The 12,259-nt window shown below is 46.4% G+C and overlaps 1 protein-coding gene across 3 annotated transcripts in view; it reads left to right on the top strand.

Annotated features, from left to right (window-relative positions):
- Positions 1-12,259, top strand: part of HEPACAM (hepatic and glial cell adhesion molecule) — a 40,720-nt gene that overhangs the window by 14,198 nt on the left and 14,263 nt on the right. For all 3 annotated transcript variants that reach the window (XR_014558141.1, XR_014558142.1, XM_083713694.1), the window contains exons 2-3: positions 10,017-10,358; positions 11,726-12,007. Coding sequence is in view for 1 of the 3 variants with exons in the window: in XM_083713694.1 (XP_083569820.1) it covers positions 10,017-10,358; positions 11,726-12,007 (624 nt within the window). In the remaining 2 variants the exon portion in view is untranslated. The remainder of the gene's footprint in view (positions 1-10,016; positions 10,359-11,725; positions 12,008-12,259) is intronic.

Genomic DNA, 12,259 nt, shown 5'->3' on the forward strand with positions numbered 1-12,259 from the left:
CCCATTCAGTTGATCTGTTTCTTCTGCCGTTGTCACAGTATAAGAGTTTGCTCTTTATGTCATTTCCAATGCTGCTCAGGTCCATTAATTTCAATGTGTTCTCTCTGAATAGAAGTTAATTTGATATAACCCAAGGGTGTCTGCTTGGCTTATTTGCTGGATTTCATTTGAACTTCATGTTCTTGGTGGCTACAGTCTTGGATTTCCATCCTCATGGGCTGTGGTGCAACAATAAACTTCCCTTTTCTTATTAGATCTTCCAGTTCACTGAGTTGTTCATGGTCAGTAAAGTATTTTTACTCTTCTCTGGAGCATTTCTGTATCCCAGTATGATATTCTGTATATCCTGTTCTGCTAATGGACAGAAATCAGGACCATGGAAAGCTCTCAGTCAACCTTGTGGGCTGTTGTTCTCCCAGCTATTACACGTAATGAAGATATATTGTCTCAGCAGAGAACTAACTCTGGGGATGCTGCTGGGGAAAGGCCCAGTTTTAGGCAATTCCCCCATCTCCCAGTAGCCACCATTGTTCAGGAAGGACCCTGACCCTTCAGAGAAGCCCTTTGGGCACTGGTAGGGAAGGAGGACAGGAAACATTCCTTCCATGAACTTCTTTAAGTTACCTTGGGGCCCAAGTCAATATATTTTAAGTAATTAATTTAAGGTTCATGACACCATCCCTCCCCCCAAGCTTGTTGTTTTTACCTTACATATGCAGCTGGTAGAACTTGGAAACTGTTTTTTTCCCCAGGAAGTAAAAGCTAGAATTTACAACTGAAACCAATGCATGGCATTGTTTAAATATCATGTCCACTCTGATAAATTAGATCTGGCCACAGACATTCTGTGCCTGCTCTACTGGGGAAACTGAATGCAGTTTCTTCATAGCCACTGCCAACACTTCCATAATAGGGGTGGGAAGAGCTTTAAAAAAACAAAAACAAACCCAGTGCCTGAGACTAAGGGACTCCTCAGAGCGCAAGCTGCATTAATGCAGAGTGTGAAGGGGCTGCTTTAACAGCTGAAAAAGAAGATTGAGAGGTAATTGCATTAGAGTCTATAGATCCTCTGACCTTTTGCAGAAGTAAATGGATACATCTGCTGTAACATCTCACACGACAATAAAAGAAGGACAGAGTTCTTTCATTGATTTCAATAGGCCTGCCTTTGAAAGGCCTTACCAGGCAATAAGAGTAGAGAGCCTTCAAACCCTGATTCCGCAGCTGATTGGCCAATGTGGAAACGTGGCTCTGAAAAAGATCAACCTTTGCTTTGATGAAGCAGGGCTCTTCTTATGTCCTTAACTTATTTATTACATTTATATCCCACCTTTTTGCCAAGGAGCTCAAGATGATGGAAATTGTTCTTCCTGTTGAATCCTTACAGCAACACTGGGAGCTTATTTAGGCTGAGAGTGATGGCTGGCCCAAAGTCACTCAAAGGCTTTCATAGCTGATCTGTCACACTTCCATCCAAAAACACAACACCAGCAGCACTTGTTTGAAAGTAAGGACAAGATATTTATTCAGGTTAATAGCAAGCACAAAGTCCAGAAGTCAAGAATCCTATGAGTGAAGGAAGGGATTATTAGCCAAATGGAAACTACGAGGATGTCCCAACAGCTGGGACACCTCTCCCGCCAAGCTTTTAAATTCAAGGTGGAGTTCTTTTGCCCATCAGATGATGCCATCAGTGATGTCACCCGACAGGTGGGTTGTTGTGGTTTCCGGGAAATGGCCTTGTAGGCCAAGATTGGCTTGCCAGCCAGAGGGTCTCCAACCCTGCATTCCTTGAACATCTCTTCCCAAAAGCCCAGTTAAAGTAATTCCTTCTTATTATAAACAGGATCTGTCAGCAACAAAGGGCCCTCTTCCCATCCTGGTGTTTTCCTTATATGCAAGCTGGGGTGGGGTAGGGGAGAGATTGGAGTTTTTGCAGACATGCCGTCTGCAGTTCTGTTTGACATTTCCATTTCACTCACAAGAAGGCCCGGATTCAATTTGGAGCAATTCTCATGGAGCCCACTTCCTGAATCTCTCCATATCAGCCCAGTTTGACTTGAGATTCTTCTGAATCCAGTGCACACCTCTGGTTTGTTCTACTACCAGTGTGCCATGTCCCTGGATTCTGGGGTGGGGATTTCTCCTGGCAAACCAGCCCTGCAAGACGGTCCTTTACCACAAAGCGTCAAAAATTGGTTATGGAATACATGATGATGGCAAAAAGAAGCAAATCAGCCCTCCGGCACCATATTGTAGAAGACATTTGTGGGTGATTTTCTCCAGCTGTGATACCGCAAAAGCAACCACAACTAGTCCAACTGCATGCTATTGGTGGTGGAACAGTACAGTGGCATGTGAGCACTGTGTGTGGCTGGCTAAATCTGCCTGGCTCTGCATGTTGATTGTGTATCTCTACATCCCCCAAAAGCAAAACAAAGATGCGCTCTCTGCAGGTGATCAGAGATCACAATGGTTGCTTGGCAGACATTCCCTGGCAGCCCTCCTTACAGAACATCCTGATGCCCAATATACCACATTCCCTTGGCTTGGCTTCTGTTCTCACACTTTCTTTGTATATGGTGCCAGGAGGTGAATACAGGGCCAGCGTTTGCCTAGCTACGAATTAGACAGGGAATGGAGAGTTCAGTGTCTCTTTAACCCAGTGATTTATATCTTTTTAAGGAAAAGCAGCCTTGGAAGGCTGAGCTTGGTAGCAGAGAAACTGTTTAAAGCGATAGGATACTGCATTAATTGTATAGCACAAATGTTTCTGCCAATTGCATTCCAACTCACTGTGGGGTGGGGAGCAAAGAAATGGCAGGAAGGATTAAGCAGCCTTCACCCATGCTCAGTGTTCAAAATTAACCAGGTGCCAGGCACATTTTGCACCTGGCTATTGGCCATTTGCGACCAAGAGAATGTCTGCATCATCTGGAGGTGCATGTTTTCACACTCTATTAACCAATGCTATTTTTGTAGAGAAAAAGGTGCCAGAACTGACAACGAACAACACCTCCCTCCGGCTGAAACCCCCCCCCCCCCAGCTAGCAACACATCCTGTAGAATTCTGTCCATTATATTTTATCTGCCCAATCAGAACGAATTTCGGGAACCCAAAAGCCGTATTGAAAAAAATGACTTTCGAGCTGCTTGGCCCCAAAATAGCAACTAGGCATTCTGCTTCCGTGACTGTCATTCTGGTTTAAGGAGCCATTTGGTGCCTAACTTATATATCTGAGTTTTTAACACTGCCCACTCTCACTGAGCTACAATTCCCAGAGTTCCCTGAGAAAGACGGGTGGACTGTTAAATTGCTTTGGAAATTGCTGCTCTGTGTAGGGAACAGAGGTCTCCATACAACTCTAACCACACCCTTAATAAACTGCGGTCCTCAGGATGCTTTGGAGGAAGCCGTGTTAAAGTGGTATGGTATTGGTTTAAATGTATAGTGCAGATGGGACCTTACTTCAATACTGGGAACAGGAAGCCCTTCCACCACACCCAACGACAGCAGGCTAGCTTTGAGGGTGCAGGGTATGCTATCTTAGGAGACTCAAGAGGAATGGCTGCCGTATGCCACCTGAGTTAACCACCTCCCTCTGCCTAATAGTAGGGCTGACCTGCTAGCATCTCCTGCTTCCCAATCCTTTTAACTGTAGGAGGTGCCGGAACTGAGTTTTGGCAAGTTCTGGCTGGTAAAAAGCCCTGGGTTTCCCCTTCTGTTTGCATCAGGCAAAGGGAAAGAGAGAGCGAGAGAGAGGTTTGCATACTAATAGATCTCATGACTTTGGGACTTGTTTAAGCTCTTTCTTGTGCTTCTGCTCGCAGCTCCTAATCTAGCAGTTAATTGTCACCCGGATGATTCATGTTCCCCTCCAATGCATATCAATACTGGTTTTGTTTTGACCTCAGCACCCAGGCAGCAGGCAGAAGCCATTTTGAAAGCAGCTCGTCTGATACTGAGCATCTGCTGTGTCCTCTTTTGCCCCTGGCTGCATTCACTGAACCTCAGGGGTGGCTGGTGCCCATTGGGCCTGGCAGGGCAGGTAAGGCAGGGAGGCTAACCATAGGTGGAGCCAGAAGCAATGGCAGGAAGAGTCAACTAATTTGGTTTCTATCCAATGTTGAAAGGAAGAAGAAGGAAGGCACCCAAGGGCCTGGGCAGACTTCCAAGGGCCACATGCATCTCAGTGACATGTGGGGCTAGAGGCAGAAGTGGGTGGAAAAACTAAATTCTACCTAAGTGTAAATTTTACCTTTGTACAGTTACAGATCTGGGGTCATCTGGGAGTGATTGTTAGAAATCCATAAAGATTTCTATTCAGGTAATACTTGGAGTTTTGAAGGGAAGGTGCCAGACAAGTGAAAAATATAGCTAAGCTTTTTTTCCTCCGGGCCAGAGATAGAAGTCGCTAAGAATGACAAAAGGTGCTGGAAGCAAGTCATTAACCATCAGCCAGGCAGGAGGCTGTGTTGGTGCTGGAGAAGGCTGCCAAGGTGATGGGGAAGTGTGATATCACACAGGAAAAATATGTCCTTTAGGAAAACAGAGGTCTGGATAAGAGGAATGAGCAGATAGATGGAAAGGAGTTACTTAGAGCAGGGCTTTTTTTGTGAAGTGGAAAGGAAGCGGGCAGAACTCCACGAGCAGCCATGAAGGCCAGAACCACCTTGGCAGACTGAGGCAGAATCATAGAGATGGCAAGCAGGATGCCTCAGACTCCAATGCTGCACTGGTCTGGGGAACAAGCCCCTCTGGAGATGTCATGCTCTGAACTCTTTCTGGGCAAGAACTAGGTGTAAATATATGTACAATAAACCATATATATTTCATTGGAACTGAGTGAAGATGGCGGCTGCCAGCAGCGAAAAGACCTTTGGATTGATTTGGCAGAAACACCAGCATGTGAGGAGATGCTGCAAACTTATAGAGGGGAATCATAGACATAAAATCCACACAGAAATACATAATTGTTTGCTTCAACTTACTTGTGGGAACAACTCAGAGGCCATGAAAGAAGGAAGGTTAACAACAGAAAGAATTAGAGGAACCATCGGAAATGACTATGAAAAGCAGGAGAGATATGAGATGATCAGAGCCCCCCCCCCGAACTTGAAGCATGGGAAGTCCCATTAAAAAAAGTATAATTTGGCAGAATATTTGGATTATTTGATATGTATATGTATAATTTGGAATATTTAATGTGATTGGATTGGATTGTTAAAGTGGAAAATTTAATAAAAATGAATTAAAAACAACAACAAACCATATATATTTTTAGAGACACTAATCTCTGCTGTGCCTTGATGTCCCAGCAGAAACACCCCCCATAGGGAGTGCCTGGAACCCCCTGGAAACTTGCTGCTGCTCAGCAGAGATTGGGGGTGCCTCACAACCTTTTAAACAGGCGCATTAGGCTAGTGTTTGTAAAGATGCACACACCCTTCTCTACCCTTCTTCCCAGCAAAGCAGGAGTCACTGAGAGCATTCAAGGGCACATTCCAGCCAGGGGGAAATACTCCAGGAGAGCAGGACCAGTCTGGGGTGTGGCAATTGGGAAGGGGACCAAGGGCCAGAGAGTGGGGTTTGGAAGGCCACATTTTGCACCAGATCCCAAGGATCCTCCTAGTGTCCCTATTTTCCAGGGGCAGTCCTGGATTTTACAGAAGCCATCCCAGTTTCTGATTTGATCCCAGAATGTCCCGCTTTCCCTTCGGATGTCCCTTTTTTCATCGGAGAAACGTTAGAAGGTATGGTGTGAACCCTGAGCCAAGGAGATAAGTAACAATGCAAACTTTGGAAGACAGCTGAAAGCAGCCCTGTATAGGGAAGGTTTTTTAAATGTTTTATTATGTAGCAAACTAGTCCAATGTATAGATATTATTATTATGGAGTAAAGGGACCCCTGACCAGTAGGTCCAGTCATAACCGACTCTGGGATTGTGGCGCTCATCTCGCTTTAATGGCCGAGGGAGCCAGCATACAGCTTCCAGGTCATGTGGCCAGCATGACTAAGCCGCTTCTGGCGAACCAGAGCAGCGCACGGAAACGCCGTTTACCTTCCCGCCAGAGTGGTACCTATTTATCTACTTGCACTTTGAGGTGCTTTCGAACTGCTAGGTTGGCAGGAGCAGGGACTGAGCAACTGGAGATTGTGGGGATTCGAACTGCCGACCTTCTGATCAGCAAGTCCTAGACTCTGTGGTTTAACCCACAGTGCCACCTGCGTCCCACCTGTGTAATTATGGAGTAGGACACCCCTATTTTCATTGGAGAAATGTTGGAGGGGATGTTCCCCTTACCTGCTATACACATTTATAGTTCCTTATCTATCCAGGCAAGCAAGCATTGTCAGAATTCAAGCACGCTTTCCTGCCAGGCAAAAATAATCAAGGAGAGCATGGGTAAAAAGCAGGGGTAGTGGAGAGCATGGCCTGTGAAGAGTGGGTATGGCTTGTGGAGAGGATGTGGGGCCGCATAATGAGTATTGTGGGGCCACATTCCCCCCCTCCAACCTGAGATTCTACACCCTTGCTTCTGATTAAATTTCACCCCTTTTTAAGTTTAATTATGATAAAAGTGTGTATTGGCAATATGTAATATGAAATCGAAATATGGAATAAACGGGAGGTTGGGTTTTTAGTTTTAAGACCAATATATGTTTTATTGTTTGTTAAGAAAATTATGTATCTATGGTTATTGCTGTGTGTAATTTGGTATTTGTGTTTTTTCTTTTTCCTTGCCCAATCAATAAAAATTAAAAATTAAAAAAAAAAAGTTTCACCCCTTTTTGGCATTGGTTGCTCCTTTTGCAAACTGAAACCTTTCTTTCTGCACTCTCCTTTGTTTTTTCAGCACCACCCCGGCGTTAGCCCAAATGCCGATGAGTTCATTCCTATGCACAGGAGCACATTTCTGAATCAACAACGTGAAGCCATAGCAGTCCTTCAGACATTCTTGCTCTTCTGGGTGCTAAGGAGAGGAAAGGGCACACGAGCTATTGCCTCCCTCCACTGTCTTGCCTGGGTCCCAGTGAAATGTCAGGGCAAGGATTTGAGGTTGTTTCCAGGTTAACCATTGTGAGGCCTAGATCACCATCCGCCTTGCCTCATGCCATTGAGAGCCAAAGCTGGGGGCATTAACTGCTTGACTGCTGTGTTGTACTCAGACACAGTGAATTAACTGTGTCCTGTCCTTCCAAGCAAGGGGACGCGGGTGGCGCTGTGGGTAAAACCTCAGTGCCTAGGACTTGCCGATCGTATGGTCTGCGGTTCGAATCCCCGCGGCAGGGTGAGCTCCCGTCGTTCGGTCCCAGCTCCTGCCCACCTAGCAGTTTGAAAGCACCCCTAAGTGCAAGTAGATAAATAGGTATCGCTTTATAGCGGAAAGGTAAACGGCGTTTCCGTGTGCTGCACTGGTGCCGGCTTGCCAGTGCAGCTTCGTCACGCTGGCCACGTGACCCGGAAGTGTCTCCGGACTGCGCTGGCCCCCAGCCTCTTAAGTGAGATGGGCGCACAACCCTAGAGTCGGACACGACTGGCCCGTACGGGCAGGGGTACCTTTACCTTTTTACTGTCCTTCCAAGCACAGTCCAGCCTCCGCTGCTTATTCTTGTCAATTCAATCCAATATTTAGATGATTAAAAGTGTGTTTTTATTGTTTTTAAAAAATCAACACCGTCATTATTTTTGTTGTAATCGTTTGCTGTTGATCATCAAGAGACTTGATCATCTAATCCAGGCATGTCCAAAGTCCATTTGGGGGCCTAATCCGGCCCGTCAGTTGGTTTAATCCAGCCCCTGTGGCAGTTTATTTCCTGAGGTAAAATCCTAAAAATACCTCAACAAATTCAACCCTAAAAAAAGCTCTTAGTCCTTCTCTTCATCACATCTGGACCTCTTTGAAAAAAGTTTGGACACCACTGATTAATCATAGTAATGCTTAGTACTTAATAGTTTGCCAGTGTGATGTAGTTAGAACAGACTTAGGACCCAGGAATATGAATAAAAAATAGCTTTTTAAATGTGTTATAAACATGGAACACCAGATGGCGCTGTAGAGCACAAAACTTTTCTATGCAATTTTACATACGGTTCCTCCCCTTTGTTATAGCGATTTAATTTATGACTTATACATAGCGTTTTCCCTCTGTGTGTAGATCCACCCTTAGAGTGTCGAACTAGGATCTCATTTGAAATCCTCACTCAGCCTTGAAGCTCACTGGGTGCTGTTGGGTAGATCACTGCCTCTTAGCCTCACCTACCTCACAGGGTTGTTGTGATAAAATGGGGGATGGGAGGACCATGAACGCCACCTTGAGTTCCTTGGAAGGAAGCTTGGACATACAATGAAGTGTTGACTTTGTTGATTCACAATGAAGTGCCATGGGTGCCAGCACAAGATCACTTCTAATATGGGCAGTAAAAATAATTTTTTAAAAGGTGGAGTGTGCTGGTCCCGGGGGGAAGGTTACCGTTGGCGTAGTCAAAGTCCGGTCCTGGGTCACTAGCCTGGAAACAGTTCACAAGGAGTGGGGCGAGGTCCGAAGCTGGAAGCCGGGCGGGGACAGGAACACTGGAGGTCAGGTCTGGGTCCGGGCAGGAACAGGTACTCAACAACGACGTTGCTCCCGCAACCTGGGACCGGGCTGACTGGCCTTTATCTTCTCTGAGGCCAGGGGCGGTCCCGGCCCCCAGGAGACCCGTCTCTCCTGGCCTTAAGGCGAGCACTCCTCCTGGGAGAAACCAGTTCCCTTCGCCTTTCTGCCCTGAGCCTCTGTAGTTCAGGAGAGGCCAAAGGGTTACTGGGCCCAGGGGGAGACTCACCTGTAGGCACTGAGTCCTCAACCACCTCTGGAGCCAGAGTGGGTTCACCTGGTGCCTGCTCCTGAGGATCCGGCACAGGTGCAGGCGCTTCAGAATCAAGGCCCTGCCCCAGTTCAGCCGGCCCAGTTCAGCCGGCCCTGTACAGGCTGGGATTCCTCCGGTTCAGCCTCTGAATCGGATTCCCAGGCCATCACATGGAGGGACTCTATAACAGTGAATACTGTCACAAAAAGCACTGATATATGTGATAAATAAAAATAAATACTATTTAAAGATGCAATCCGAGGTTCAGGGTGGCATCCATAGAGCCATAGGATACTGCAGACCTCCCTCTCTCTGGGTAGAGAAGAAGATCTCATTACAGGGGGGCTGCAGGAAATATGTCATTGGCTATTATTATGATCACATCCACACCAGAATTGATGGGATATTTCTATTGTTAACGTCAGCTGATAAGGTCTCAGACTCTACCCCGTTCTGTTATATTTGCATATTTAAAAAAAGATATGGAGGGCCCACACCTGATCTAGGGCCCTGCGGGACTTGACATCTTTCTGCAGGGCCTGCAAGACAGAGCTGTTCCACCAGGCCTTTGGCCGAGGCACAATCTGACCCCCTCCTTTGGTAATCCGCATAGAACTCTAGCCCAATGCTTGCCATTCATTTGATTCTGAATTGATTTTAGAATGAATCGATTTTAGAATGCTGTGTTGCTTTTATTGTTGTTAGCCGCTCTGAGCCCGGCTTTGGCTGGGGAGGGTGGGATATAAATAAAATTGTTGTTGTTGTTATTACAGTGGTACCTCAGGTTAAGTACTTAATTCGTTCCGGAGGTCTGTTCTTAACCTGAAACCTTTCTTAACCTGAAGCACCACTTTAGCTAATGGGGCCTCTTGCTGCCACCGCGACGCCAGATGTTCTCATCCTGAAGCAAAGTTCTTAACCTGAGGTAATATTTCTGGGTTAGCAGAGTCTGTAACCTGAAGCGTATGTAACCTGAAGCGTAGATAACCCGAGGTACCACTGTATTATTATCTAACCTGTAGCTCTGGTGGGGACACTCATCACCGACGGCTTCCAATTCTGGCTTTTCCAGCACCAGAGAGCCATGCTCATACCACCTCCTTCAAGTAATCTCTATCCCTTAATGTTAATGCTGAGTGTCCTTTGCTTCTTCTTCTTGCTAGATCTGCTGGAAGGAGTCAATATCACCAGCCCGGTGCTGTTAATCCACGGTACGGTTGGCAAGTCCGCCCTGCTCTCCGTGAAATACACCAGCACCAGCCGTGATAAACCCGTGATCAAATGGCAAGTGAAGCGTGACAAGGCTGTGACGGTGGTCCAGTCCATCGGCACTGGGATCATTGGTAACCTGCGCCCAGAGTACAGGGACCGGATTAGAATCTTTGAGAATGGTTCCTTGCTGATCAACGAGCTGCAGCTCTCTGACGAGGGGACGTATGAAGTGGAAATCTCCATTACGGACGACACTTTTACAGGGGAGATGAACATCAACCTTACAGTGGATGGTAAGTGAGCCTTAGAAAAAAATGATCTTTTAAAAAAAGTTCATTAAGGTAAAGGGACCCCTGACCATTAGGTGCAGTCGTGACCGACTCTGGGGTTGCGGTGCTCATCTCGCTTTATTGGCTGAGGGAACCGGCGTACAGCTTCCGGGTCATGTGGCCATCATGACTAAGCCACTTCTGGTGAACCAGAGCAGCGCACGGAAATGCCGTTTACCTTCCTGCCAGAGTGGTACCTATTTATCTATTTGCACTTTGATGTGCTTTCGAACTGCCAGGTTGGCAGGAGCAGGGACCGAGCGATGGGAGCTTACCCCGTTGCGGGGATTCAAACCGCTGACCTTCTGATCGGCAAGTCCTAGGCTCTGTGGTTTAACCCACAGCGCCACCCGCGTCCTGTAAAAAGTTCATTAGTTAAAGGTATTTATTTATTCTCTTGGTGTGGGAAAAGAGACTTTCATCCAGCTTCAACATATAATAACACATGGTTTGGACTAGGAATGGGCAAATCTGTCAATTTCAATTCCTCCTTTTCCACATATTAAAATTCATTTCCCCATCAATTTGCATGGAGAAAGAGAGAATCAGCAGCATTTCAGTGCAAACTTCTCTTAATACACACATTTTTTTATGCAGTTTTGCCTAATCTGCACAATTGTGCAAAGCATTTCCCCCCTAATTTTTGCACACTGTTTTTGTATGGTATTTACACTAATTTATATACAGACTTTATCCTGATGTGTGCACATTGTTGCATGCCTTAGCGGGCTGCAGAACTGCATTTCAAAATCCAGAGAAGTGTGAATTTAAGAGGGATGGCTGAGTTTCGGTTCACATCCCGTTTCAGAAAATGAGAATCAGGTAAGTTCACTTTCAAAAATGAATTGGATAAAAAAAAATTCTCCCTCATGCCAAGCTTGGGCTTGCTGAAAACCTTTTGCAAAACATCGTCCGCAGTTGCTACTATAAATGAAACCTCCTCCTGTATATACCCTGTAAGTTCAAATCCAGTGGAGAGCTTGGAGACACTGTGCTGCATTGTCTCATGCCAGCTGGCTTGGATTTCAGTGTCATTGTCAAAGCACAACTGCCATCATGTGATAAATGCTCTTTTCTTTTCTCTAGGCTTGCCTTGCTTGCCATTTAGCCCTCTCCTATAACTCCGTTGCTTTCTACGGGACCGCCTCTCCTGGTATGTCCCATGGAGGACCTTACGGTCTTCAAACAAAAACATCTTGGATGTCCTGGGCCACAAGGAGGTTAGGCTGGCCTCAATCAGAGCTAGGGCTTTTTCAGCTCCATAGTTTTATAATTTCCTTCACTTTCCTCTTTACTGAGAATCTTTGCTTGTTTTGTCTTTGTCTTCCTAGTTCCAATTTCAAAGCCTCATGTCGCCCTGGCCTCTTCCACTGTGCTGGAGCTCAGCGAATATTTCACTCTGAACTGCTCCCATGAAAATGGCACAAAGCCCAGCTACACGTGGTTAAAGGACAGCAAGCCCCTCAGCAATGACTCCCGGCTGATCCTCTCCCATGACCAGAAGGTGCTGACCATCACCAGAGTCCTGATGTCTGACGATGACACCTACAGTTGTTTGGTGGAGAACCCCATCAGCAACGGGCGCAGCATCCCCATAAAACTTACCGTTTACAGTAAGTATGGTCAACGCAGATACCGTACACAGAAGGGACAACCTAGGGAAACCAGAGACTGGGTCTGCCTTAATTATTATATACCGTATTTTTCGCCCCATAGGGCGCACTGGTCCAAAGGGTGTACCTAGTTTGGGGGGGGATAAAGAATTTTTTTTATTGCCCCCCCAGGTGCAGGGCTGGGGCGGGGGAAGCCCGAGCTTCCCCCGACCCCAGCCCCCAGAACAGGCTGCTATCCGCAAGCCTTGGGAG

Source organism: Podarcis gaigeae (assembly GCF_964106915.1).
Source record: "Podarcis gaigeae genome assembly, chromosome: 15".
Taxonomy (NCBI): Eukaryota; Metazoa; Chordata; class Lepidosauria; order Squamata; family Lacertidae; genus Podarcis; species Podarcis gaigeae.